The 24880-nt window shown below is 41.2% G+C and overlaps 1 protein-coding gene and 2 non-coding genes across 3 annotated transcripts; 1 reads left to right on the forward strand and 2 right to left on the reverse strand.

Annotated features, from left to right (window-relative positions):
- Nucleotides 1-313: 313 nt before the first annotated feature.
- Nucleotides 314-385, forward strand: trnap-ugg. The gene has a single exon. It is a non-coding gene; the product is annotated as a tRNA-Pro (tRNA).
- Nucleotides 386-878: 493 nt separating this feature from the next.
- trnai-aau lies at nucleotides 879-952 on the reverse strand. The gene has a single exon. It is a non-coding gene; the product is annotated as a tRNA-Ile (tRNA).
- An 848-nt stretch (nucleotides 953-1800) lies between these two features.
- LOC118782574 (single-pass membrane and coiled-coil domain-containing protein 1-like) lies at nucleotides 1801-4198 on the reverse strand. The gene is made up of 3 exons (XM_036535928.1): nucleotides 4064-4198; nucleotides 3396-3545; nucleotides 1801-2873 (listed from the first exon to the last, which is right to left on the reverse strand). Exons 1-3 carry the CDS (start codon nucleotides 4111-4113, stop codon nucleotides 2405-2407), a joined length of 669 nt encoding a protein of 222 aa, XP_036391821.1. The 5' UTR covers nucleotides 4114-4198; the 3' UTR covers nucleotides 1801-2404.
- Nucleotides 4199-24880: the final 20682 nt, after the last annotated feature.

Here is a 24880-nt window from a genome sequence, read left to right on the forward strand (position 1 = left end):
TTTATGATGTAACTACTCTTATAATAATGATACACTTATTTGTGAGGGACCACAGCTAAATGAGGTAATGTAATGTCTCAGCACCGCAGTCGAAATGATGACCAGGCCAGTGCTGCAGGTGAGAAGTCAACTTCAATTTTATCGAACGGCAGAATAAGAAGGAGAGCCTAAAAGGCCAGCTTCAGTCCATTTTTGAAATTGCGAAAGGTGAATGACAGGTTCTATCTTTCGTTGTTTTATTTGTCCCTTTCCTTGTTCTAATTTTACGTTTGCATTCTTAAATTTGGCCTACTTACGTCTGTTGAGCGAATAGGGCTCGTTGGTCTAGGGGTATGATTCTCGCTTTGGGTGCGAGAGGTCCCGGGTTCAAATCCCGGACGAGCCCGTCTTTTGTTGCATGAGATAAATAAGTTATACATCACATTACGCTACTTTAACGGGATCGGCCATGCTTGTTCGAAATCGCGACAGAGGAATACAATTCGTATCTGGTTGTGCAAACAGCACCTCATTAAAACTGGTTACGCATAATGCTTCCTTGTCACGTTAAGGAAAAGTGCTATTCTGTGAATAATTTCTTCAACTGAAAGCGACTGCCACTTTGAATTTGTATTTAAAAGGGCAAGATTTGTCAAGGCGTGTAAATCTGGATTTCCTATCAGTGCAAGCATAAAACCGAGAGTCGTTCAGAACTGGGGCCTTTGTATACAAATTATGCAATATAACTTTTTTTGGGACATTTTGTGGTTAGGAAACCTACCCAGAGCAATTGCATTAAGGCGCAAAGTCTGAGTAATTACTACTGGAATGATTATTTTAAACGTGTTTCATTGCGCCCCACGGTTGCGTATTGAGCCCATGAACGGGTCGAAAATGTATGGCCCGTACGGGGATCGAACCCGCGACCTTGGCGTTATTAGCACCACGCTCTAACCAACTGAGCTAACCGGCCGGATTACACACAGGCGTCGTTCAGCCTTGAAATTCTTTCTACAGTATCTATCACTATTACTGGTTTCAGGACAACAACACATTTCGATTGCAAAAGCGAATGTTTCAAATGCGAATAAATCCGTCAGATTATAAAATGTAACATAATGGAAAGCTCTCTTTCTCTGTTCGTGCGCAATGACACCTAAAATAGCAAATATCAGCATCAGCATGACACGGCCAAACCTGAGCGCATGTAACTGGTGATCAAATTACTGTAATTGTATTATGACTTAATTATTTCTGTCAATAATAATGTTATCACACACGAAATTCGCACCACAAATGTTTTATTGTTTTATTTATTATTTATTATTTATTGAACAGGTTTGCCAAATTACTTCTCTTTCAATACAGTAAAATGAAACAAATACAAACACGTAAAGCAAAACTTTTACTGTGTACATATTACAAACAATGTTACATTATTGAAAGTAAATGAAAAAGTCAAGAAGAGCAAAATGCAGAAAGTCAGATTTTGCATAAAGAAAAACCTCAAATTCTCTCTCTCTCTCTCTCAATAATGAGGACTCTTTACCTCACATAAAATAATTAACACAAGTGGCATATTCTTTTATAACAAATATCAACACATTTGTGGTAATAACCCCTGAAATGTGGCATTTAGTTTCTGAAAGAGGAAAAAAAAATCAATAGCAACATATAATATGGTAGTTAGCCACACAGTTACCACGCAAGAAGCAAAACGTTTCTCGAAGTCAAAAGTATAATACTATAATATAATTTACAATGCATATTTTCACTTGATGTGCATACATTCATCAGGTGAAAATCCACCATGATGGGAGATATGAGGAAAATTGAGTTAATGTAGGCCTCTTCGTGAATCTTTCATGAACAGATGCAGAACTTGCTTGTAGTGGGCATTAAACCTGTTCAACACAATATTTCAAAGATTATATGTCATGTTGGGGACAGTGTAGCAATTTGAAGTTGGGGCTTATCATGGGTTGTAAGTTAATCAATTTTTCTTAAGGAATTCAGTGTTTGAAAATGAAAATTTCAAATACAGCAGATGTAATGGAACTGTCTATTTGGTAGACTTTTTAGTGTAAAAGGGTGAAAGATATCCCCAGAGAGCAAGACATTTTTTCAGTAAGGTTTGTAACAGAATAGTGCTAAAAAATTGCTTTTCTCTTATGTTCGGTTTTTCTAAAAAGTTCAGTTGTTCAAACTTTGACTCGTGCAATACAAGAAAGATGTCATCAATATATTGTCTGCGTAACATAATGATAGCATCTTTATCGCATAATATTTATAACTGTATGTAATATATACAGTACTGTAATATGGGGAACAAAGGGGTTACAACATGCACCCCATTAAAATTTGTGCAATGCAGGGCTAATGTTTCCAGGTTAAGCAGCGAAGGTCTGTGCTGTTGGTCAATGGATCACTTCTCCATAATTTGTTTGGAGAGTTGTTCTCTTATAGAGGGGGATGGTTTCTGCTCCTCCGTTTGGGGTGACACAAGGGTCCCAGCCTTCCCCTCCTCCACCACCTGCACAGCCCTCAGCAAGCTGTCCCTCAGCACTGGGTTTCGCACTGCCTTCTGTACGAGCGTTTCCGCACCCTCAGCGAGCTTGCGCCTCTGAAAGGGGTTGTAGTACTCCGCCTGGTAACCGTGCGTCACAAAGAAGGCACACAGGGCTTTGATGTCAGAGTGCTCCAGCCCCAGGTCCCTGATGGTGGACTCCCATGCCCTGTCGATTCTGCGGTTCTTGATTTTCCTTCGGAGGATGCACGCCGTGGTGGGCAGGCTCTGAGCCAGATCTGGAAGCTTCCTTACAACCTGCTCATGGCAGCAGCACAGAGCATCGGCCACATAAGTGAAGAAGAGGTTGGTCTCAACGGTGGTAAACCTGAGAGCAAAAGTAGCGGAGAATCAATAAATTTAGGAATTTTCTGAATAAGGTATGGAGGCATTTTGGAACCTGTGATATTGTTTTCTTTCAGCGTGATCATTATGTTGCCATACCAGCTTTAATTAGCTTTATATTATATTTTTCATTAGAGTGACAGCGAGTGTCAGTGTCAGATTTTTGGTTCCTCCGGGTTTTTTTTTTCATTTAATTTCTAGAGCCCAATTTTCACAGTCAGTTATTTAGTTTTGAGGTAAAATAAAACTTGGAAGGATCCACAGGGCTGACCAGATGATGACCCCAGCCTGCATATAACATACAGTGTTTAGAGTGAGTGGTTCAACCCGCAAACTCACGTGGCACTGGGTTTTGTGAGGGAATGTGGGCAAACCGGAGTCAAACATAAACGCACAGAACATTTACAGCAAATGTTTGCATTTTTCTTCGTAACACAGAGGCTCTGCTGTCTTCTGCCGGCGGCCAGGTGTGGTGGAAACACACAGCCCAGGCTGGTGAACTCACTTGTCCTCCAGTAGAGACCCCCACACCTGGTCTTGGTGGGCCTGAACAGCCAGGTCCTGCCTGTGCTGCTCCAGCCGCTCCGTGAGCCGCCGAGCCGCCTCGTCCAGCTCCTCAAACTGAGTGTTTATGGCCTCCAACCTCCTCTCCAACCTGACGTGGAAGATGGAAAGATCTTTGCTCGGGGGAATGGGGATAGGAGGGTGCTTATGGAGAGCAGCGGCCGAAAGAACGCTCTGTGGATGCCATCAAATTTTAATATTCTTGGAAACAGAGTGGCTACAGTTCAGCGTTCAGTAGATGCATTTGCGTCAAGCAAAAACAAACAAACAAATAAGAAAATCTGTGTACAACAGATTTAGTCCTCACTTGAGCCTAAGGACATTGTTAACCAGAGCAAGAAGAACAAATCTACCTTACTAAACAGCTTCAGAATTCTTTTGTTTTTGTAGAAAGTTCTTAAACTTAATGAATCCCTTCCCTGAAAGTTGCATTTCATAAAACAACCCTTTGATCAAATCCATGACAAATGTAAACACATGCAATTACAGTATTCTGATGTTGTTTTACTTTTTGGGTTCCATAGCTTCTTCATGTTTCTGGAACAAGCTGCTCTTTTTCTTTTTCATTTGTAACTATTAAAAGGCTGTAGAAATGATACTGCTGGTCACCTGCTCAGCGTCGCAGAAAAACCCCTCAGAGAAATCTCTTCTGAAGTCATCCTGCTGCTTTGGTAAGGTTGACACTGAAAAAATCGTTAAGAGAGTCCACTCAAAGGGTTCTGGTTCACCTCACAAACCCAACACAGAAAGATCAACGCTGCTGTAAGCACTTAGAGTTGTGCCCTGATACAGAGACTGGGGGCTATTTTAAACAGTGGCTAAAATAGCAAGCTCATGGTGGAAACATGACTAGATCCTCTGCTCAATGTGTGGCTTACTGGGGTAACCAATGAGCGCACACAACTGGGGGACAAACACACCACTGGCCCCTTTATATGGTAAAGAGCCATAGCTCTCTTTTTAATTATCTTTAACTATCTTTTAAATTGTTTATTTAATTAATTATCAGACCTGAGTGGTGACATATACAACTACAACTACAGCAGGTGTTTACTATACAAAATGTATACTCCCTTCAGATACAGACACCTTCAGATTAGATCATATAAGATATGTGTGTGCTGTAGATAGCAGGTTACTCAAAGGATATGGTATGAATATGTCACCACACGCCACCGTGTCTGTTGATTTTTATCAGGACAAAATTATAATTTTATATGGTGTTTCTAGGTTCCATGTGGTTGTGTGAGTCCATCTGAAAATAAGACAACATTTTACAGTACACTTTCTCTGTAACACCTGCCACAGTGACAAAATTTTAAACTAAGACCGCGGATCAATAAAGACTGAAAGCTTCCTTGGTAAAAAGGATTCGAGAGGATCCATGATTACAGAACCCCACGGATCCTGTACATTATAGTCGACCTCCACAAACTTTCAATTTACAAAAACATCATGTTACTTACATGTATAAAGCAGATATGCCCTATGAATTAGTAAGAAACACTTCTCTAAATAGGTCTACCATTACAAGTTCTGATATCAAAATAGAATCAATTTGCAACATATTTGGACCATATCACATCAGACAAACTAAATGATCATTATTCAAAAGCTGCTGAGTGCTTCCTAGATTATTTTGACTAACTTGTCCCTGTGTTTTTTTTTTTCCATTTTACAATTGGGGATAATGTGGTCATATTAAATAGGAACAAAAACATGTTATAACAAAAATGTACAAAAAAGGGCTGGAAATTTTTTCTGCTTCAACATTTTAAATGTTGTACTTTGATAGCATTACATAGCATCTTCATAGCAACATTATAGCTTCATAGCATAGCACAGAACAAAATCGTGTTGTTCCCAAATCATAAATTTTATCCTAGAAAACATAAGGTTCACAAATATTCACACCTTAAAGTTTTTCTTTGTGTCATAAAGCATCACCTGAGATGACAGTCATGTCTGTGCTGATAGGTAGAAAACTCTTTGAGGGAAACTCACAAAAAGAGGTGATCTGAATTTGGAAGTGGAAGGTGTTTTATGGCCAGACAAACCACAGATTGGAGTTGAATAAAACTCATTTTCAGGAAAACTCATGCCCACTGTGAAATTTAACAGGGGACTTATTAGTATATTATGGGGTTGTTATCCATTTGTACCTTGTTAAGACAAAGTCCTTGCTGAGACGCATAGCAGGACATTTTGGCCAAAAATCTGGTTCACTCTGCCAAAAAGCTCAAGCTTGGCCAAAAACAGACATTCCAGCATGACAACGATCCAGAGTATTCATCCAAATCTATGAAGACTATAAAAAATGCATAACTGAGCACAAAATACATTTTCTCAACTGATCGTCTTAATCGCAATGCCTCCGTCCAATGGAACATTTGTGGTTTAAAAGGTATGTATTCTTAAATAGAATGCATATCTGAAGGACCTAGAGCAATTCTGCCTGGGGAAATATTTAAAACCTCCCTTTCAAAGTACCATAACCTCATAAAACACTACTGGAAGTGTCTTGTCAGTGTTAATCATGACAGGGGAGAATTTAAAAATTCAAATTACAGGGTGCAAACAAATGTGATTAAAGGTTTTTGGTATACTACCTTTAAATGTACAGCTCATAGGTGATGTAAAGATTGACAAATGCAAAATGTCATGGAGATTGGACCAGCAGCCAGTACAACATTCCCATTCATGTGTTACACATAAATGCAACACTCAAATGGTTTATAATAGCAGATGTTTTATGACAAGAGTTCTGCTACAAATTTGTTAGAATACACTGCTAAAATCATGCATGTTACATTTTGTGCTAATATGCCCTTTGGTTCACCCAAAATGTTGAAATCAAAAATAGTTGCCAACCCATATGACAATCCAAATACTATGAGAAACAGCATGACAAATGGTTATTGCCAAAAACAGAAATGTTTACAAAGATTTAAAACTTCAAAAATGCATTTAAATCTTGAGGAACGTGAAAAACAAGACTAATATCTGCAAGACTTTCACTGATACTATGGTGTATGAACACACTGGCTGTTTTCAGCATGAGGAGTTAACATTTTCACTATGTCCACTATACTAACTGATCCACATATCATTAAGATCAATAAATGTACTCCAGTTTTCTTTTGGTAATTCCTGTGCATTTCTCTAACACATACTGTATACACTTTAGACAATATTATGTGGACAGGCAATCCCTGGGACACAAAGACACAAAGAAATTGCTGCATGAATTGAATAGGAGCTTGAGGGTGCAGGATAACTGCCCCTGATCTAACTATTCCCATTGTGAAGGGGATTGGTGAAAGCATAAGGCTTCACTTATTCATGACCTAGGATGACCCTTTGCCATCGATGAGACAGTGCCTGAATATAATTATTTTAGGATAATTCAACACTGGAGAATTTAACTTGGATTTGAATGTAATCTTTTAACCACTAGATGGCACACGTTACGTTCTAACAGCCAGGAGTTTTAGCAGCCAGGTCTGACAGAGTGGTATTGTTAACCTGCGCTGTAATCTGGGTTTCTGAAGGGATTCTTACTGAAATCACTGGCGTAGTTACAGTGCTATGAAAATTGAGGTAAAGCAGTGTGTTACATATATAGAATTCATTTTCGAGTGTTTGGTGTCCACTAGTGGACATGATCAGTCTATGCTGAGTTTGTTCAACTAGCTGCCTGACACTGACCTCTTATCATATGAAGTTTGCACTGCCCTTTGGAACTAATAAGTTTCCTGCCAAAATTCATGGAATATAGATGTTCTAGAACATTATAGAACACTAAAAAATATAATCAAATTTACATTAATGCCAAGGTGTTGCAAATCTTTAGTGTAATGGTTTCATTTTGTATTATGGACAGAGGATCATTGATTTTGTATCTCAAATGACAAAATAAACTGTTGCTTTTTTTTTTTTTTTTGAAGTTGGGATTTTGCAGTGGGGGAGCGACACCTCCCCATAATTAACACAGAACTGCTCTGCTCAAATTCTTTGCAGCCTCTGTGATTGATCTTACATGCAGTAGCAGGCGGTATGGGCAGTGTGTTCATCATGGGTTTAGGCTGCTGACTTTACCTGGTGAGGTAGGCTGACAGGTGACAGGCTGTGCTCCCGTGTCAGCCATGCCAGCTCAGACAGAGGGAGTCATAAATCCTAATAAAACAATGCAGTCAGCCAGAATGTGTGGTGGGCAGGGGCTGACTGCAGTGCCAATCCAGGAGAACAGGGAGTTAATCTTCTGGGACAGTTGCTGACAGATGTATGAAAATAGTTGAGAAAAACCAGATATGTCAGCTGTGAAATGTCGTCGTTGTCTCGGCGAAGGCTCCCTGCCACTGACAAGCTTGCTCTCCTCTTCCCTTGTGAGACAAGGGGAGAGGGTGCAGCCCCTGTAATTGTAAATTCCTCTCAGTGTGTCTGCATGCTGATTTCTCTCTTGCCCTCTGGTTTTGTGGAGCGTTTCGCTCACCTTGAGACCCACCAAAGCTGGCAGAGGGTATTTGTCAGTTTTGTTTGTTTGGTTGGTAATAATTTCCCTTCCTATCCATGGAGCTACACAACCTCGGTTAATGAAGGTCTGTAGGGTCACATACCTTCATTTCGTCTCAAAAAAAGATAGGAGGGGGCTGGGGAAAGAGGTGGGGGGGGGGGGGGGGGGGGGGGGGGCTTTTAAGCCCCTTTATTCACCTTTATTGACTAGGCAAAATTACTACTCACATATGTACATATTTGCATATTTATTTACAGACAGAGAAAGAGAGAGAGATAGTGGGGGATTGGTGCGCATACATCAGAAAGCCACACCAGCGGAATGTGATGGCTCTTCGACGCAGCCTGGCTGTCAGGGTATCAAGGCCTGTCAGCTGTGCCTGCTGGGGAGGGATGGGGGATTTGTGTTCGAATGGCAGGTCAACAATGCGATTTGCATAGGGGCACAACTGAAGGCATTCTGATCACAGAGAAAAAAAACAGGGAGAAACAAAAAATCTACTGTGCTACAGGCTGCCGCTGCCTGTGTTATTCTACCTTGCGGAGGTTCAAGCTCATCTAAGTGTCAGGTTTCCCCTTTCATCACTGAAACAGGGCGGGAGCTTCAGCCTTTCTGTATTTTTCCATTCTCAGCTTTAATTTCACCTGTTGCAATTCCACTCATCCTAATGAAAGATGCCCAAAATGGTACCTGATCTGTACAGCAGGTGCAAAGCACCAAAAACTAGACCCAGCGCCTGCCCTCTACCACTTCCACAGGAGAATGAACTTAGTTCAGGAGAAGGACTTATTTTTACGAGTCGCTAAAAATTGATTTATTGAAGGGCAGGCATTAATTACACACTATGATGCTAATGTAATCTTTGGCTTTGGATCTTATCTGCCCTGCCCCCTAGTGGCCCACACCTGCAGGAAGAACAACAAAACAAAACCTCCCAAACACAACAACAAACAGAGGAGTGATCACCATCACTGTCTGCCTCATCTGGGGCAGGACACACACCGTTCCTGCTTTTACGCCCTCCTCCTCCTTTTTGCTCTCACTGAATCTTGCAAAAGGAAGGAATTCTGGTCTGAGATTTCCATCTACTGGATTTCTCTCTGGGTTTTATGTCATTTTCAGGCTGAGGTTGACGAAGCAAAATAGAAACTCATGAACGAAACTTCCTCTGACTGATTGTGTCAGACCCCCCCCCCCCCCCCCCCCCCGGGAAACTTTTTTACTTCCATTACGGCCTCATTCTTACGGCGCCCCTGTCTGATGGGCTAATAAGAGTTCAAACTCGTTTTGGGTTGTCTGGTTACTGTGAAAAAAAAAGAAACATTTTGTAATTGGCAACTGGGGCACCATATCGCCTCCTCCTCATAGTCTGACTGCATAAAGTAGCTAAAAATGCTGCGGGCAGGTTTGTGAACCAGATCGCGACAGGGCTAAAAATAGGGACACTTTCTCTGTTCTGACCTCCTTACTGACGACTGACACTCTTTCCAGAGATCTCAGCCCAATGGAGGACTTCGTACCTGATAAAAGTCTTGCGCCACTGCTTTTTGGGTTGAAATGTGTAATTAATTGCAGCTTGAGAATGTGTATTTTAACTTAACTTCTAATAAAGTACACTGAGAGCATGCGCTAACTCCAGTACATAGCTTTTATACCATGTGTTTTGGGAACCTGTTGGACCCTGTTGGATTCTTGATAACTGGAATCTTCTGAATAATCTGAAAAAAAAAGTCAAAACATAAATATAAACACATGCAGTGATTTTGTATAGTCTTCTTGTAAATACATTTTTGGCTTATATGCTTTAAAACACATTTGTGAGTCACAAGCAACCTTTACATTCCCATGCAGTGATCTATTGCATAGGGCAATAAAATTATAGTTTCAAATTTTAATGTTAAAGATCAATATTGTTATCTAATCTTCAAATTCAGCTGTATTTTCCATTAGAGTCATGGCATGGTGTGCATTCCACTGTCTGCATGAAGCCCTTGTGAAGGCGTGAGAATATAATGATACAAGAATATGCTGAAATACAGAGTACCGATTCACACATTACAGATTCATTGGGTGGTGGGAGGGGGCCTTGAAGTACAGAACTTTGCATTTGCATCACAGTGCACTGCATTAATTACCAAGCCAAAAAAAAAAACCCAGCTCATTTTGACAACCCCAAGCCAATTATATGAATCCATATATTGACAGCAGAGGAAATGAAAGACTTGTGTAGGGTTTGTTTGTGCTCATGTTTTTCTTTCCCTGTAATCCTGTTGCCTCACAACAGTAACAGCAAGCCTTTTATGCATTTATGGGCTTAATAATAAAGGAGAGGTACTGCCTGTGGCTCAAAACATACATTCCACCCCCAGCAGCAGCGTGAATAGTAATGCGCCACCAACTTCAGAAGCCCACTCACAGGAGAAGAGCTGTGAGCAATCATGAACGTTAGAACAAGTTGCCCACGAAGTTGGACTAATCTAGTCCCCTCAAAGCAGAAAACAGTCACTCCTGCTGGGGGAAAAGTACTTTGTTGCGGCTTTCTTCAATTTTCCTATGGAGAAAACACGGCGAAGGAAATGGCATGGTGATCAATACTGATAAACACAAAACATGACCTTGAATATTTCACCACCTACTCACATTTTATGTAACCTTTCAGCTGGTGGAGGGAAAAATATGCCTTGTTCACAAAGAACCGTTGGAACCTGGCTGCATTCAAAATGACTGCAATAGACTAAAGCAAAGCAGAAGACGTTTTGAAATGTCTGAAATAGAAATCAAGCACAATGTTCTTTGGAGAACATCGGAGAGACATTCAAAGAAAAACAGTTGCAGATCGATTGAATGCGTAATAGGAAAATAATCCCCACCACACAATGAGCGCAATAAGGATACATGCTAACAGAAGATATGACGCGTTTTCAAAGATCTACAGGTATGTAGCTTAAAAACCCTCACTAAAATGCAAATGTTCATAGGCACATTTATTCTCCTCGCAAAGAGGAAGCCACACTGGTGCCTGGGTGAGAGTTGTGCCACGGGGGAGTGACCTGGTGTGACACGATATCCCACATGAGACACTGCTAATACCCCCAAAAGGAATCTGCCAGAAAGTGGGAAAAAGTCTAGCTTTATGTATGGAATTGTAATGGAGTTCTAGGAAGTGGTGCCCGTGAGGAAAGACTCAGCTCTCACCCTCACTGACCTGAAGGCCTTGTTCCTCCTCTTCTGCAGCATGGACTCATGTAGTGTAGTATCTGTCACATCTTTTTTGCTTCACTGGTTTGTCAGTCCTTCCCTGGACTCCCCTGCCAAAAATCCCCATTTTTAATAATCAAAAAATGGAGCCGTACATTTCATGTCCCATCAAGCATGTTACTTACTGTGATGATCGTTTCACTTGAAAGAGAAAATGCAAGATCTTCGCAATCTTTTTTTTTTGCTGATCATCAAAGTCTGTGATACCGTTCTTCCACCCAATTAAATTAAACCCTCCACAGTTCCTAAACCTTATTTCTCAAGTTATATCTTGTTTAACCAGTCCAAAGTTTATCTCCCAGAGCCGTATGGACCATGACAGCACATGGACCACAGCCCTTTCTGCTTGTGTTTGAAGGGTGCAGGACATGTGGCGAGCCTGCATGTGTAGAGTAGACTTTGAGTTGTTTTCCTCCATCTGCAGCCTGTCTAGACTGTATAAATGCTCATGCATACATGCAAACTCATGTGCACATGCACACACACACACACACACACACACACACACACACACAAATAACAGATTCTCTCTCTCTCTCTCTCTCTCTCTCTCTCTCTCTCTCTCTCTCTCTCTCACACACACACACACACACACACAGATTCACACAACTTGTCAGTAATGACACTTCAGAACTCAGACAGACATCTGTGTCATGCAGCACAGGCCAGAATGTGCTATTGTCACCACTCTTAACAGGTCTGAGCTCTCTGTGACAGATCAATATGACCTCTCTCTCTCTATGGTACATGGTAAATTGGAAAGAAATGTTTTTTTATGTACCTCAAAGCCTCATTTTGGGAATCATGGCACCATGTCTCACATTTTTTACATTTAATTTCACTGCCTTTACTGTAAGAAGCCACTGGCTCAAGTTCCTAAACAATTAACACAAAACACAGACAACAAATCAGGCCCTACCTATCTGAGCATGCTGCGCAGCTCCTTGTCCAGACACTGGTCATCTCAAGACTGGACTACTGCAATGCTCTTTTGGCCGGCCTACCTGCATGCACTATTAAACCTTTGCAGCTGATACAGAACGCAGCTGCATGTCTGGTTTTCAACCAACCAAAAAGGGCTCATGTTACACCTCTGTTAGTCTCACTCCACTGGCTCCCTGTAGCTGCCCGCATCATGTTCAAGGCCTTGATGCTCGCATACCAGGTGACCAACAAAATTGCACCTAAGTACCTGAACTCACTGCTGCAACCCTATGTTCCCTCCCAACTGCTATGCTCTGCCCCCGAATGGCGCCTGGTGGTCCTGTCACATCGTGGCGTTAAATCACTGTCCAGGACTTTCTCCACTGTTGTCCTCCGGTGGTGGAATGAACTTCCACACCTCATCCATTCTGCTGAGTCCCTCTCGGTCTTCAAGAAACATCTGAAGACACAGCTCTTCTGCTCTCACCGGAGCAACTGAAACACTTCCCCCCGTCTCCTACTAAACTATATAAAAAAAAAAAGATGTAATGATTTGGCTGTAAGAGTTTAACATAATGGTTTGGTTATAATGGTTTATTGCACTTGCTAGCTTTACCTGCTAGTTGGTACCTCACCTGGCCACCGTTTGGAACTTTGTCATGCAGTACTTCTAATATTGTTGATTCTGTATGGTTTTTGCTTGTGTTGTGTTGTACCTCACTTATAAGTCGCTTTGGATAAAAGCATGAATAAATATAAATGTAAATGTAAATTTGAATATAAAAATTTAGCACCTTATGGAAAAAAATTATTTGTATCTAAATTTTGAGAGATAACTCTGGTGCATCCGACCAATCGTTCTCCGTTGTCTTTTGCTTCTCTGCACCCATGGCTTCCCATTGTTCTTGGGGTTAAACTATTATCACTCCCAACTTTAGCATCCCCCATCATGATTACCATACCACGCTTAGGGATGTGTGAGACCACAGACTGTGATTGGTGATACCAGTCATCTTTGATGTCTGGCTCTGTGTCGTTAGCTTGAGCATAACATTGTAAAATGGTTAGTTTACAATGTCATGCATAGAAGTGTGCATGCAACAATCGAGGACTAAGAGGCTCCCATTCAATCAAGGTGTTGTGCCCACTTGTTTTGAATAATTAAGGCTACATCATGGGGATGGTATGATTCGTGGCCTGAGTACAAGATTACTGGTACCAGCCCATCTACACTCGCTTAAAACAAGTAAATCTAGCTGGTATCTTTTCATCTCTTTGATGACCTGTGCAGTCTTTCAGGTATTGTTCATTGTTCTGACATTCCATATTCCGATCTTCGCAGTGCATTTTGGTCCAATTAAACTATCTTTCACAAATCTGGTTTCCCACCCTTTCTATTGTTGTTAACCCTATGAAAAAACTCCAACCTGTAGGGCCAGTTGCTATGCATGTATGGGGCATGGATGCATGTATACTTACTGGTTCTCTGTAAAATCTGTCATGATGATTGAGGCAATAGTTGACTTTCAGGTTGGTTGGAACAAAGATACTTGCAGCTCACATTGAAAGGCCTCTCTTTGTCACATGTTTAATCATTTTTTGTGGTTTGACACGGTTCATCTTCATGGTTGTTCCCCACTGCTGTGTCCTTGTCCTTGACCATGGCCCATCCACCCACCTCTTTGATCATGTCCCAGTCCTGCTTGTGGACTCCTTCTGCACCCATGTCCTGCAACATGATTATGATTATGTGATTATCAAAATCGTTGCTGGATTTTCACAATGTGAAATCAATCATCAGCAATGAGTAGTCAGTACAGGCAATCTTAAACAAGCATTTTGAAAAAACTAACATGTATTTGCGAGTGAAAGTAGTTTAGATGATTTCTCATTTTATGTTTTGATAGTAGTAAAATAAAACTCATTTGGAGTATATATAAAAAGAATTCACAGAAAGTTTAATGTAGTGTTCATTATTATGAAATACTTGCCTAGTGAAGCAGTGGTGACCCTGCCAGGAACAAGCTTGCTCCCACAAGCTGTTAGATAAATGGTTCTGTACTCAACTATAATTCCAAATCTCTAAGACAAACTGGCATTTTCAGGATACAAAGTGTAAAAAACTGTCATTCAACATTGCCTGCATGCATGTTACATTTGTCTAGCTTGATTCATGTTGAGTCTTGCCCACTGTGAAACATTACAGGGGGTCTACTAAGCGCACTGATTCTCAATCCTGCTCCTGGGGCCCCCCTGCTCCGCACGTTTTCCATCTTTCCCTGCTCTACCTACCTGACTGAACTCATCAGTGGCACTTTTGATTAGCTGAGCACTTGATTTAATCAAGAGCATGTTAATCATTTCAATCAGGTGTGTTTGGAGCAAAGACAGACTCAAGATATGCAGGACAGGGGGGCTCCAGGAGTAGGATTGAGAAACACTGTACTAAAGGAATGTTTTGCATCTAAGGGGCTTGGGGCCCATATTAAAATAAAGGTTGTCATGATCCATAGCAGGATATCTCAGTCAAAAACTTAATACATTGTATGAAGTCATCTTTCTTGCATACAGTCTGAGGTCTGTTGAAAGTCCAGGAGGAAGTTCATTCTTCCTGACATTCCAACAATAAGCCTCTCAATCTCTCTCTAGCAGGCTGCTTTGGTTATATCAAGAGTCTGTCTATTGTCAGGCCAGTTACTGCATGGATCATGAGGAAAGAAAGCCTTCAGCAGATGGTAAGGTAAAGACAGATTATTATTTTATACCCAAGAACTCAAACACTCACAGAAGCCTGGTGAAATTCCATTGATCAGATATTATCAAATCATCACCACAGCACCCATGATGTATGTTGTCAGTGTCTCTATCAGTGTTTATGATTGTTTAGCTGGCTGCTTCACGGTGTCTGGCAATCATTATGTTGTCCCATTCATCTGTTGTCATTACTTTAAGTCATACAGATGGACAGCATGCATTGGATACATGGCCGCATTAACTGTGTTTGACTTACTAATCTGTAAAGGTCATGCAAAGACTATGAATAAAAAAGAAATGAAAACATTTGAACCAGTTGGTTGCGTTCTCTCTCTCTCTCCTTCCCTCCCTCCTTCATCTTTCTCTAAGTGCTCAGATAAAGTAGAACTCAACCTGCTGTCCAGTCCAAGGGAGGCTGGATAATGTACATTCCTGTCTCTTCATCAAAATGGTGTGCCTTTATGTCACCCTTTGCCTTTTTACTGAAGTGCTTTTTCTTTTTGCTTTCCAGTTCAGCAGCCGAATCTACAACAGGGAAAATTGGATAGTCTGGACACTAAGAGGGAAAGGTTAAACACAGGCAAACAACTACAGTATATATGAGGCTGGAAAGAACTTACAGCACATTCCTGGGGAGATAAATGGAGCTATGTAACTGTCAAAAAAGCATCTGTTACTGATCCTGGTATTGAATCCAAATCTGCAGGATAGGGACGAGCCATGAAAAAAGGTCTGCGTTATTTCTGAAAGCTTCGCATTAAATGACAAGTTGTCTGCTGGCCGGGAGAGCTTTGGGAAGGAGGGCAACTTCACTGTTATTGTGAGGAGAAACACATTTAAGAGACTGAAGCAACTGCTGCTGTGTTTTCTGGTGGAGTTTTTCTTTATTGAGACGTCACAAACGGGAGCGGAGGAAAATTTCCCATTTCTTTTCAGATTCAGTTCACTACTCAGCAGTGAGTGCAGATGCCAGGAAAACTTACTTTTTTCATCCTTTATTAAAATAAGGAAATATGCCATCATTTCCTAAAATAATTCTGCTGTCTCTCCATAATCCTTATGAAAATTTCATGATGGAGCTGCATTATTTACAGATCTTATGGCTTTATTTTAAACATTTAAAAGAAGTAAACAATTGAATTAGAGCATTGACCTTGATTTCCAGAACCCTGAGTAGCACAGTATAAAGTATTATAAATAATATAATCAGCCTGCAGTCTACCTTAATGCATTTTGGCTGGACTTGTTAACATCATGCACTAATTTACAATCTGTTATTGTGCATGTAACCAAGACTATCATAAAACTAGAACTACCTGAAACTTGAGCTTTATTCCAATACACAGAAATGGGGGCACAATCCATCAACCTCTTAAACGTTGTGCTGTTGCTGTTGCCATAGGAATAAATAGGAATGTGGTGAACCAATACATTCCAGTCATGTCTCTGATGTCATCAACAATAATTGTGAACTGGTGTGTATTTTTCATATACTTTCAGAGAGTTAGATGTTATTTCCTCTGTGGGACATCAAATTCCAATTTTTTGGCAGTTGTTTTTAAGCCCCCCAAAAAACTCTCCATCAGAGCTACCATGATATAAATGAAGGAGTAGTAGGATTTGCCATGTGTTATAAAGACACCAGATGCAAACATCTTTCCATGGAGTGAATAATGTTATCATGCTATGCCACACAAACACTGTGAGAATGTTATGGGCGGGATTCTATGCACGTGGCTGGAGAAAAGATGTCTTGCAATCAGGTCATGGATAAATCCCCACCTCCACATGAGCGTGCCCCCCCCCCCCCCCCCCCCCCCCCCGATGTTGACCAGAAAGGCCAGTGCTATGTTCAGACTGAGTGCACAGAAACAACTGAACAGCAACCGCTGTGCTCAGCCTCCTCCCACCGGACCTGGAGACTGAAGTTGAATCTGACAAATTATCAGTCTAAAAAAAGATCAGTTCCTTTGCAAGTCATAAATATGGATTTGCTATCCTGGAGATTTCGCGCTCTGCTGCACTGACGCTAATGTATGGTGAACTGTCTGGCATTTGTTTTTTATCCTGATTCATCTGTCATCTTCTGGAACTGTGGGGGAAATCAATTAGAGTCTTGTGTTCTGTGCTCCCATGTTACTTGAACCATTTGCGTTAATTGAATGGAGGCCCCACTATACAAGCTGCAGGTGGGAAGAGAGATTGTTCCTTTAACTGCAGCAAAGCATTGTGTTCAGTGGACTAGAATCTGGCAGTGCTGGACAGCCAAGTGTACCTGTCACTTGTGCTACACAGGTCATATTCACTTTGAAGCACAAGAGCAGACAGCACTTTACCTGTTCCTACCCCACCAGTACAAAGATGGTTAGACTTGGTCTTCACTTTATTGAATATATCTGATATTATTTTATGCCACATATATTTTGCATATGCTATATATATATATATATATATATATATATATATATATATATATATATACTATTAATTCAGTCAGTCAGCGCATGTAGCTATATATACATTCACTATGTGAAATTCAGGGAGCATGATAATGCTCATTAAGATCCCAGGCTGCTACAGTTCTTTTGTCCAGAATATTAAAGAACTCAAGCAAACACTAAAATCTGCATGGAACACTACACAAATTGTGCAGTTCTGAAAAATTCTGACTTTTTAATTTTGCATACATTTTTTCTGTTTCTGTTGAAATTACCTTGTATATTGAGGTAGAAATTAACTCCCCTAACAAACTTTAAGTTGACCCTCATTTTGGGAGTGACGTGTGTATAAATTCTACTCCAGCAAGGTCAAGAGAGGGCAAAATATTGCTTGCAAAGGCAGATAAGAACCATTAATGCACTCACTGTTGTTCTTTTGTAGAGGGAGAGTATGAGAAACACAGCCAAAGCAATGAGATTAACTTTCGCTTTGTCTTATGACTTTGAAAGAAAAGGTTAAGATCATATACAAGTAGTTGACCAATTATGAAGGCCACGGGAATCAATGTGTTTGCTAGTACATTCTACTGAATTAATGTTTCATATTGTGATCTAGTCAGTTGTCCAATGCAAATGAAAACGGAAGCATTGAATTATGCATATTTCAATATATGCTAAATAAATTGCACAGGTGGTATTGTTATGAGACACTCTCTTTTTTGTTGCATAAGTCCCAATAGATCAAAGTTAAAGGTGCACTAAGTTTTTCCTGGCAGACACAGCGTTGTATCTGCTGATTCTGACACCCATACAGATGTTTCAGTAAGTCTGAGTCATGTGCACATAGGCCAGCACTAAAAACTGACATTCATAGCAGCTGCGCCACTTGTTCATTTTAGCAGCACAATCATCTAAGTGAGGGTATAGTGAACACAATCAATGCAAAAAAGATACAATGGAGTACATCGAATTTAGTTAAGCTTCCAATGAAAATTTCCATTTACTCTATAATTTCAGCTCCTAAGCTATTTTATAACTAGCTAATTCAAATGTATGTGTGGACACAGTGCAAGCAAACAAATATCAAACAAAAGCAAAATTACACTACCCAAATATAAAATATACCAATAATGTTAACTAAATTTAGACATTTTAATTTGTGGATCCATATAATAGGATTCCACATATTCATCGTGTGACAACTGCTTGACAATTTAGTACTCCAACACATTTATCAGTACACATACTTACTGTGTGTGTGTGTTATGCAGATTCCAACATGTGGGTTTCGATGTCTGTAACATGTTATGAACTCTTCTGAAATGGTTATATGTGAGTCATTGACCTCACGGTCAAGTAAAACTACAATTTGCAATTTTAAGTCTGTGATAGCCCTCGGAAATTTTTACCCAAAATGACAGAGAAAGCTGTGTAGCTGTTGAATTCGATCTACATGTAACATTGTGAATCTCAGCTATTTGTAATGACTAGGCATTGTACAAAGGATTATTAATTTTATTCACTGGAAAAGCAGATACCGTATCCAGTATGATTTACAGTATGTGCTTTTGGTGAGTGAATACTAATGCAATACTGTACTGTACTGTGTCCTTCTCTCAGGAGAGCTCCCTTGCACCTCTGTCGTCAGGAGTCCACAGGTATCTGTGACAATTCACAGAGTGATGTCACCCCAGAGTGAGAGAGCTGGGAGGCTGAATGGGACAGGATGCTTGTTGACTTGAGAAACACGTTGATAAGCCAAACTCACTTTGACCCCATGCTTGTGCTTTCCGGGTTAGCAATGGGTACGTATCCGTGTCTAACAAATGACAACATTTCAGTACCATATTATTTCTCCCTGTGTCCCGTCTACTCTCTCAGCTCACCTCTGCACTGCAGAAAAGCTGAAACAGCTTTCGTTTTACCCCTGTGTCCATTCACATGTTTCTGGGGGAAGAAACTTACAGCTTAACGCGAGGTTGAATACAGGAGCGTTTCCAGGAAGCCAAATGTTTGAGGCATAAATTCACACTATATGTCACTTGTAAATGTATCACTTGTCTCTGTGAGGCTTCAATCAAAGACTGATTCAATGGAAGCAGTGACTGTCTTTTCTGACATTTAATTTAACCCTTTATTCTTGAAAACTGTCAGCAAGAAAAGGGCTCCTCATTTTGCAGGTAGGTCAGCCAAGGCATCAATGTCAACAAAAGATTTAACTAATAAGATGTCTTCTAGCATGAGGTCAAAACTTATTCAGGATTTACTATCCAGTCTGGAGATAGATGTGGAAATGTTCATTTAATAACTGTTTCTCTGGAATAGTTTCACCATACCTCTTATATCTTGTTATATATAGGTCTTCATATTTATATGAACCATACTACTGGGTTAAGTGTGATAAAGCTGGGAGGGAATTTTTCACATGAAATCCATTAAGTACTCAACTGAGTTTACCAAAAGCCAATTTTAAGCACAAACCACATATTTGGTTGTGAGTTCTCCAACCTCTGAAAAGAAGCATTAAAGTTTGCACAAATGTTTAAAATGCTGAACGCCTCTGATGCAGCTAGGATGGCTCATGTCTTGTGTGTCTCCCAACAGCCCGAACAGCACGAGCTCCTACGCTTTCAGGTGGACTTCATGAAGGCATTGGGGAAATAAACCCCATCAGTGTCGGTTCATTCAAGAGAAGTAATTGCATTTGATTTCTTTTATGTGTTTTGAATGAAGAGCGACACAGAATGCTCATCCATTCAGAACTTCAAGGTTATGCTGTATGCTGCATGGTGAGCACTTGAACTCTGGGCATCCATTCAGGTAATTCAGATGTAAATATTTGAGTGCATGGCACATCCTGTGGTTTGATAGCACAGGGTTCGAAGGTGAAAGCCGGGCCGGTTGGAAAGAAACATTGCAGTGACTCAGTCTTCAGGATGTAACCTAGTCCCCTTTCAGCACAGGAGCAAAAACCTGTCCTTCACCCTTGCCTGTCATGAGAGCAGGCTGCTGTGGAGTGTCCGCACTCATTTTTCTCCCTCCTCCTCCCACTCTCAGCCATTGTGTTTGGAGCAGATGCAGCCAAAGCACATGGGAGGAGGCGAATAAGGGGCCGCTAGCCTCACTTATTGGCTGTTCATCTTTGCCTGAGCCATGGTAAGAGGCAAGGCCTGGTTAAGAGAGGCTAGGTGGGTGCTAACAGGGATGCATTCAATGTTGTTTTATTGACGATGTTCACATTGATAATGGGAGAGATGGGTGAACCTTTGCCCTGGGCTGCATGAAGAATTGACAGCGAGGTCCGCAATGGTGGAGCGTGTTGTGAATTTGTCTGGGGCCGGAGCGTGCTGTGTTTCCGCTGGTCTCTGCACCCAGACCAGCACGCGAAACGCTCTCACAAACATGGCTGTTTGTTGCCATCACACATTAGTTTCAGTGTTGTGGAAATGTTTCAAAAGAGAAACACCCACCCTCTCACTGAAGCACATTCTGAGAAAGCTACATCAAGGGCTTCCTCTCACCCAGCCTTTCACAGACGTACAAGCTCCAGTCCAATTCGTTGCTTTTCCTGATTCAACAAAGACTCCTGAGGGAAACTAGGATTAAAGGAAAAACACTGACTCTGTCCGTAGCTACCCATTGCAGCCCTTGATAGAAGTCACTTTTTTTTATAAGTGTTAGGTGTTGCACATTACTGAAATGCATTTTACTCTCCAGTTGCCTCACATGGCAACGTGTATGGCAGGTGAAAACGTAAAAGCACTTCTGAGAGCTGAAAATAGAAGCCACACATTTGTCAAACTGTTGCCACGGCAGCAGTGATCCCTCAGGCTCACTGGCAGACATTCATAAAGCATATCGACCCATGGAAAAGTGCCTGGTATTGAGCTTTATAAACATGCTATCGATTTGTCAATAGACTTATGCCTGTTCTTCATTAGAGTTCTATGCGGAGCGTTCAGTCATGCTAGAAATGTGGAATTACAGAGGTGCCGAGATAAAGTGCAAACTCATTTGATGTCTCTCTCTTCCCCCTTCAACACCGTACAATCAAATAAGGATTATTACCCGGCAGAGGCTGGGACATTGATATACTGGGTTTTAAGTTTCTGCTTTAATTGAATTCTCCGGGAATATGGAGATGGCATGAGGCCCCTGATTCTCCTCAGGCACTGTTTTATTGCTTCGTTTTTGCCTCACTGGGATGTGAGTAGAAGAACATGACATACAGTGTGTTCATATTCACTTCTCCGTCAGCCTGCCTACCTTGTCTGGGTGTAATTTTAAAAACAAATTCCTATATAGATTTTTCCACTCTACGTGTGTAAGAATGATGACATTGACTATGCGTTCTGCCTGAGCTCCCACTGCCCTGCGGGATGACTCGGGAAATAAACAGCCACATCCAGCCCTGGAGTTGAGATATGCCAAAACCCAGGGGCAGCAAAGGGTATGCTCAAATGCTTCGAAAAGAGGGTGCTGAGTGAAACACCCTGCTGCCACAAGGCAATGCACTGTCTGTGGCCCTCCAAAAACATACCGATGGATGAGACGGAGCGTGCTGTTCTTGTGTGACAAATGCGTAATCCTGAGTCTCCCACTTGCTTGTGATGCTGCGGTCTGGACTGTATGGGTTCAAGCCCAGAGCAAGTGGCAGTTGTTCTCCACAGAAACAAAAGTGGAGCAGAAAGCAGAACAGAAGAATAACAAAGGAAAATGCATCTCAAAGTAGAAGTAAGTCTGACCAAAGGAACAGCCAGCTGCCTGCTGTGTTTGTTTGTTTGCCCTACAGGTGGCCAACCCTCCTGGCACAGCTTTGAATGCAACTAACAAACGTCAGAGCCCAGTAGGATGAATAAAGCTTAACAGTGGCACACACCCAACCAGGAAAAGAGGTTATTGTGACCTCAAGCATGTTACGAAGGGCGGGGACAGTGGACCTCCTCTGGCCCTGTAGATGTAAGCCTCTTGCTTCTGTACCTCAGCGCAGAGCCACACACCACTAACAATGAATATCCTGATCAGGAAATAAGACGCTAGAACTGACTTTCAATGTTTAAGTCTCAACTTACAGGATCGCTGATGTCTGTCAGTGACTGTCTGAGCGGCCGGCGAAACGGGGAAGCTGACTGAGCACCAATCTGCAGAACTAGTGAAGGCCCTTGATCCCTTGATCCTATGAAGGGCCTAAGCAGCTTTGAAACATCCAGATGCTTCTTAAGATTAAGACGGGGGTGCATAGATGAGGGTGGCCAGCACCTGACTATCAAAGTTTTTTTTTTTTTATTCTTGTGAGCTTTGTCTCTCCAGTCAGTTGCTGGTGTTTATGTGTTGTAGGGCAAGAGCCATCCATTTTTTTTTCCCTGCAGGTGGTATCAGTGTATTGCAATGTATTGCTTCAGTTTGTCAGCAGACAGTGACAGTTAGGACTCTCTATAAGACTTCTCTGTCAGCATTGTCAAACAAACACTGCTCTGAAGTCACAAAAGCGGCGAATGGCTTTGCTTGTGCCCGTCTCACTTGTAGGCAGAGGGTTGTAATAAACACCACAGACAAATGAACCAGAACTGAATAAACAGTCAGTGCAGTGGAATGTCACAGAAAGCCTTCCCTTCTCACAGAGATGAGATCATGTTTTTATTAGGGCACAAGGCTTACCTCTATCATTCTGTTTCAATGGGCAAGTTGTTTATTTCTTGTTAGATGATGACATCTTTAATAGCTTCTTATTCATTTGTATAACCAGATCTTCAGTTCTACTGAAATACTATCTTTAGAGAAACAACAGTTCTGCCCTCCATATGAGGAACTTGCTCCCAAGAAATAACAAATGCCAGACCTTGTGATCACAGAGATCAGGAGTCTGCCATGTAAGTTACGATCAGTGAGATCATTGATTCTGTTTGGTTAGCAGTAGCTCAGACTTTGCAGCTATGGTGTTGAAGAAATATTATCCTGTTGGTACAATAGTAGTTACGCCCTCTTTATTCTGTAATTTACTGTTACTACTTTATGTCAATGTTTGGTGTTTCTCTCTCAATCTGTTTTTCCCTCGCCCCTCAAGCTGCCCAGCCCCCACCACCCTATCACCCCAGATCTCTACGTGTGCGCCGCGTTGCTTCCAGCTGAAGCACTCCAAGGATTGTTACTGTAACATCGGAGCTGCTGAACATTTGAATTAGAAAGGGAGAAGCCTTCACATTTCTTGCAGCCCGCCGCCTTAACAAGCAAACCCGCGACTGCTCTTTTGCGGAGGCCTTGCAGGCATGCTAATGAGGCGGAATAGGCATTGGAGAACTGGGGGAGCTCTTCCCTCCGTGCCACAGGCGCCGTCTCTCCCCCACTGCCTCTGCAGGCAATTAAAGTTCCACCCTGTCATTGTGCCCACTCTGCCATTGCCGGGCTGTTACACTGTCTGTGTTTAGGCGTTCTGACTTTGAAGTTCCTGGCACATCTATGTAATTTGAAGGTATCTAACATCTACACCAAAAATATGAAAATTATGTATTTCTATTACTATTATTAGTAGTAGTGGTAGTAGCAACAGTTGTTGTATTAGTAGTGATATATTTTTATACTGAGATTTTGTGGAATAATATAAACAAGATCACACTTTGCACACTTTGATGCGATTCTTCCAGTCTCTGGATCAAAAGCAGAGGATGTGGCATTTCCCTTTGTGATTTTTGCATCCAAGTAAGCTTCGTGTTCTTCCAGGTCAAGCCTGAATACAGCTGAGAGCAATTGTGACTTCTGAAGCACACCACATGTTCAAAAAGGCCAGGCAACCAAATCAAGATGTTTGTGCTGGAAATACACACATTGCCAAGCTTTTGTAACCATTCTGACTGAAGTTTACTACAAAAACCTGGCTACAGCACATCGTTATAAAAAAGGCTGAATGAGAAGAATGCTCCTCTAACGTTAATGAATAGTAATGCAATGTGAAGTCATTTGTCTTTGTCAGATGAGTTACAGCTTGAAGTTTGACTTTATATGGCAGTGCCTCTCACTTCTGTGGCAAATGGAAACATTGGCAAGGAATAGAACTAAGGTGCTAATGGCCTCTGGTCAATGGAAGGACATTCATTATTATGTGAGATTTAAAGATACATTTGAGATTCATATCCTTGTAATGTCAGTATTCACAATTTACCAGCACTTTTGAGATGATTTATCCTTTCATTTTAACTGGCCACTTTTTGAGAAGACAGCACAAACAGAATTGACATTTTACCCTTGTCTTTCATCAATAGAGCTCCTTACATTCCAGTCCTTTTTAACTAATAACAACTGAAAAATCCTTTCATGAATGAATTGAATGAATTTCACCAATGAAAATTAAACTGGACATATTGACATATACTGTATAAATGTGTAGACTAAAATACTGAAATCTATTCAGAATACAATGAACATAGAAAATCAGGAATCGCTTGCATAATCAGATGGTATGATGGTATAGGGTGGTATAGGGTTGGTATAGGGTTTGGGAGTGGGGCTAGATAGATGGTGAGGTCCACATTTATCTTACTGTAT

The sequence above is a fragment of the Megalops cyprinoides genome, chromosome 9 (genome assembly GCF_013368585.1).
Source record: "Megalops cyprinoides isolate fMegCyp1 chromosome 9, fMegCyp1.pri, whole genome shotgun sequence".
In the NCBI taxonomy this organism is placed as follows: Eukaryota; Metazoa; Chordata; class Actinopteri; order Elopiformes; family Megalopidae; genus Megalops; species Megalops cyprinoides.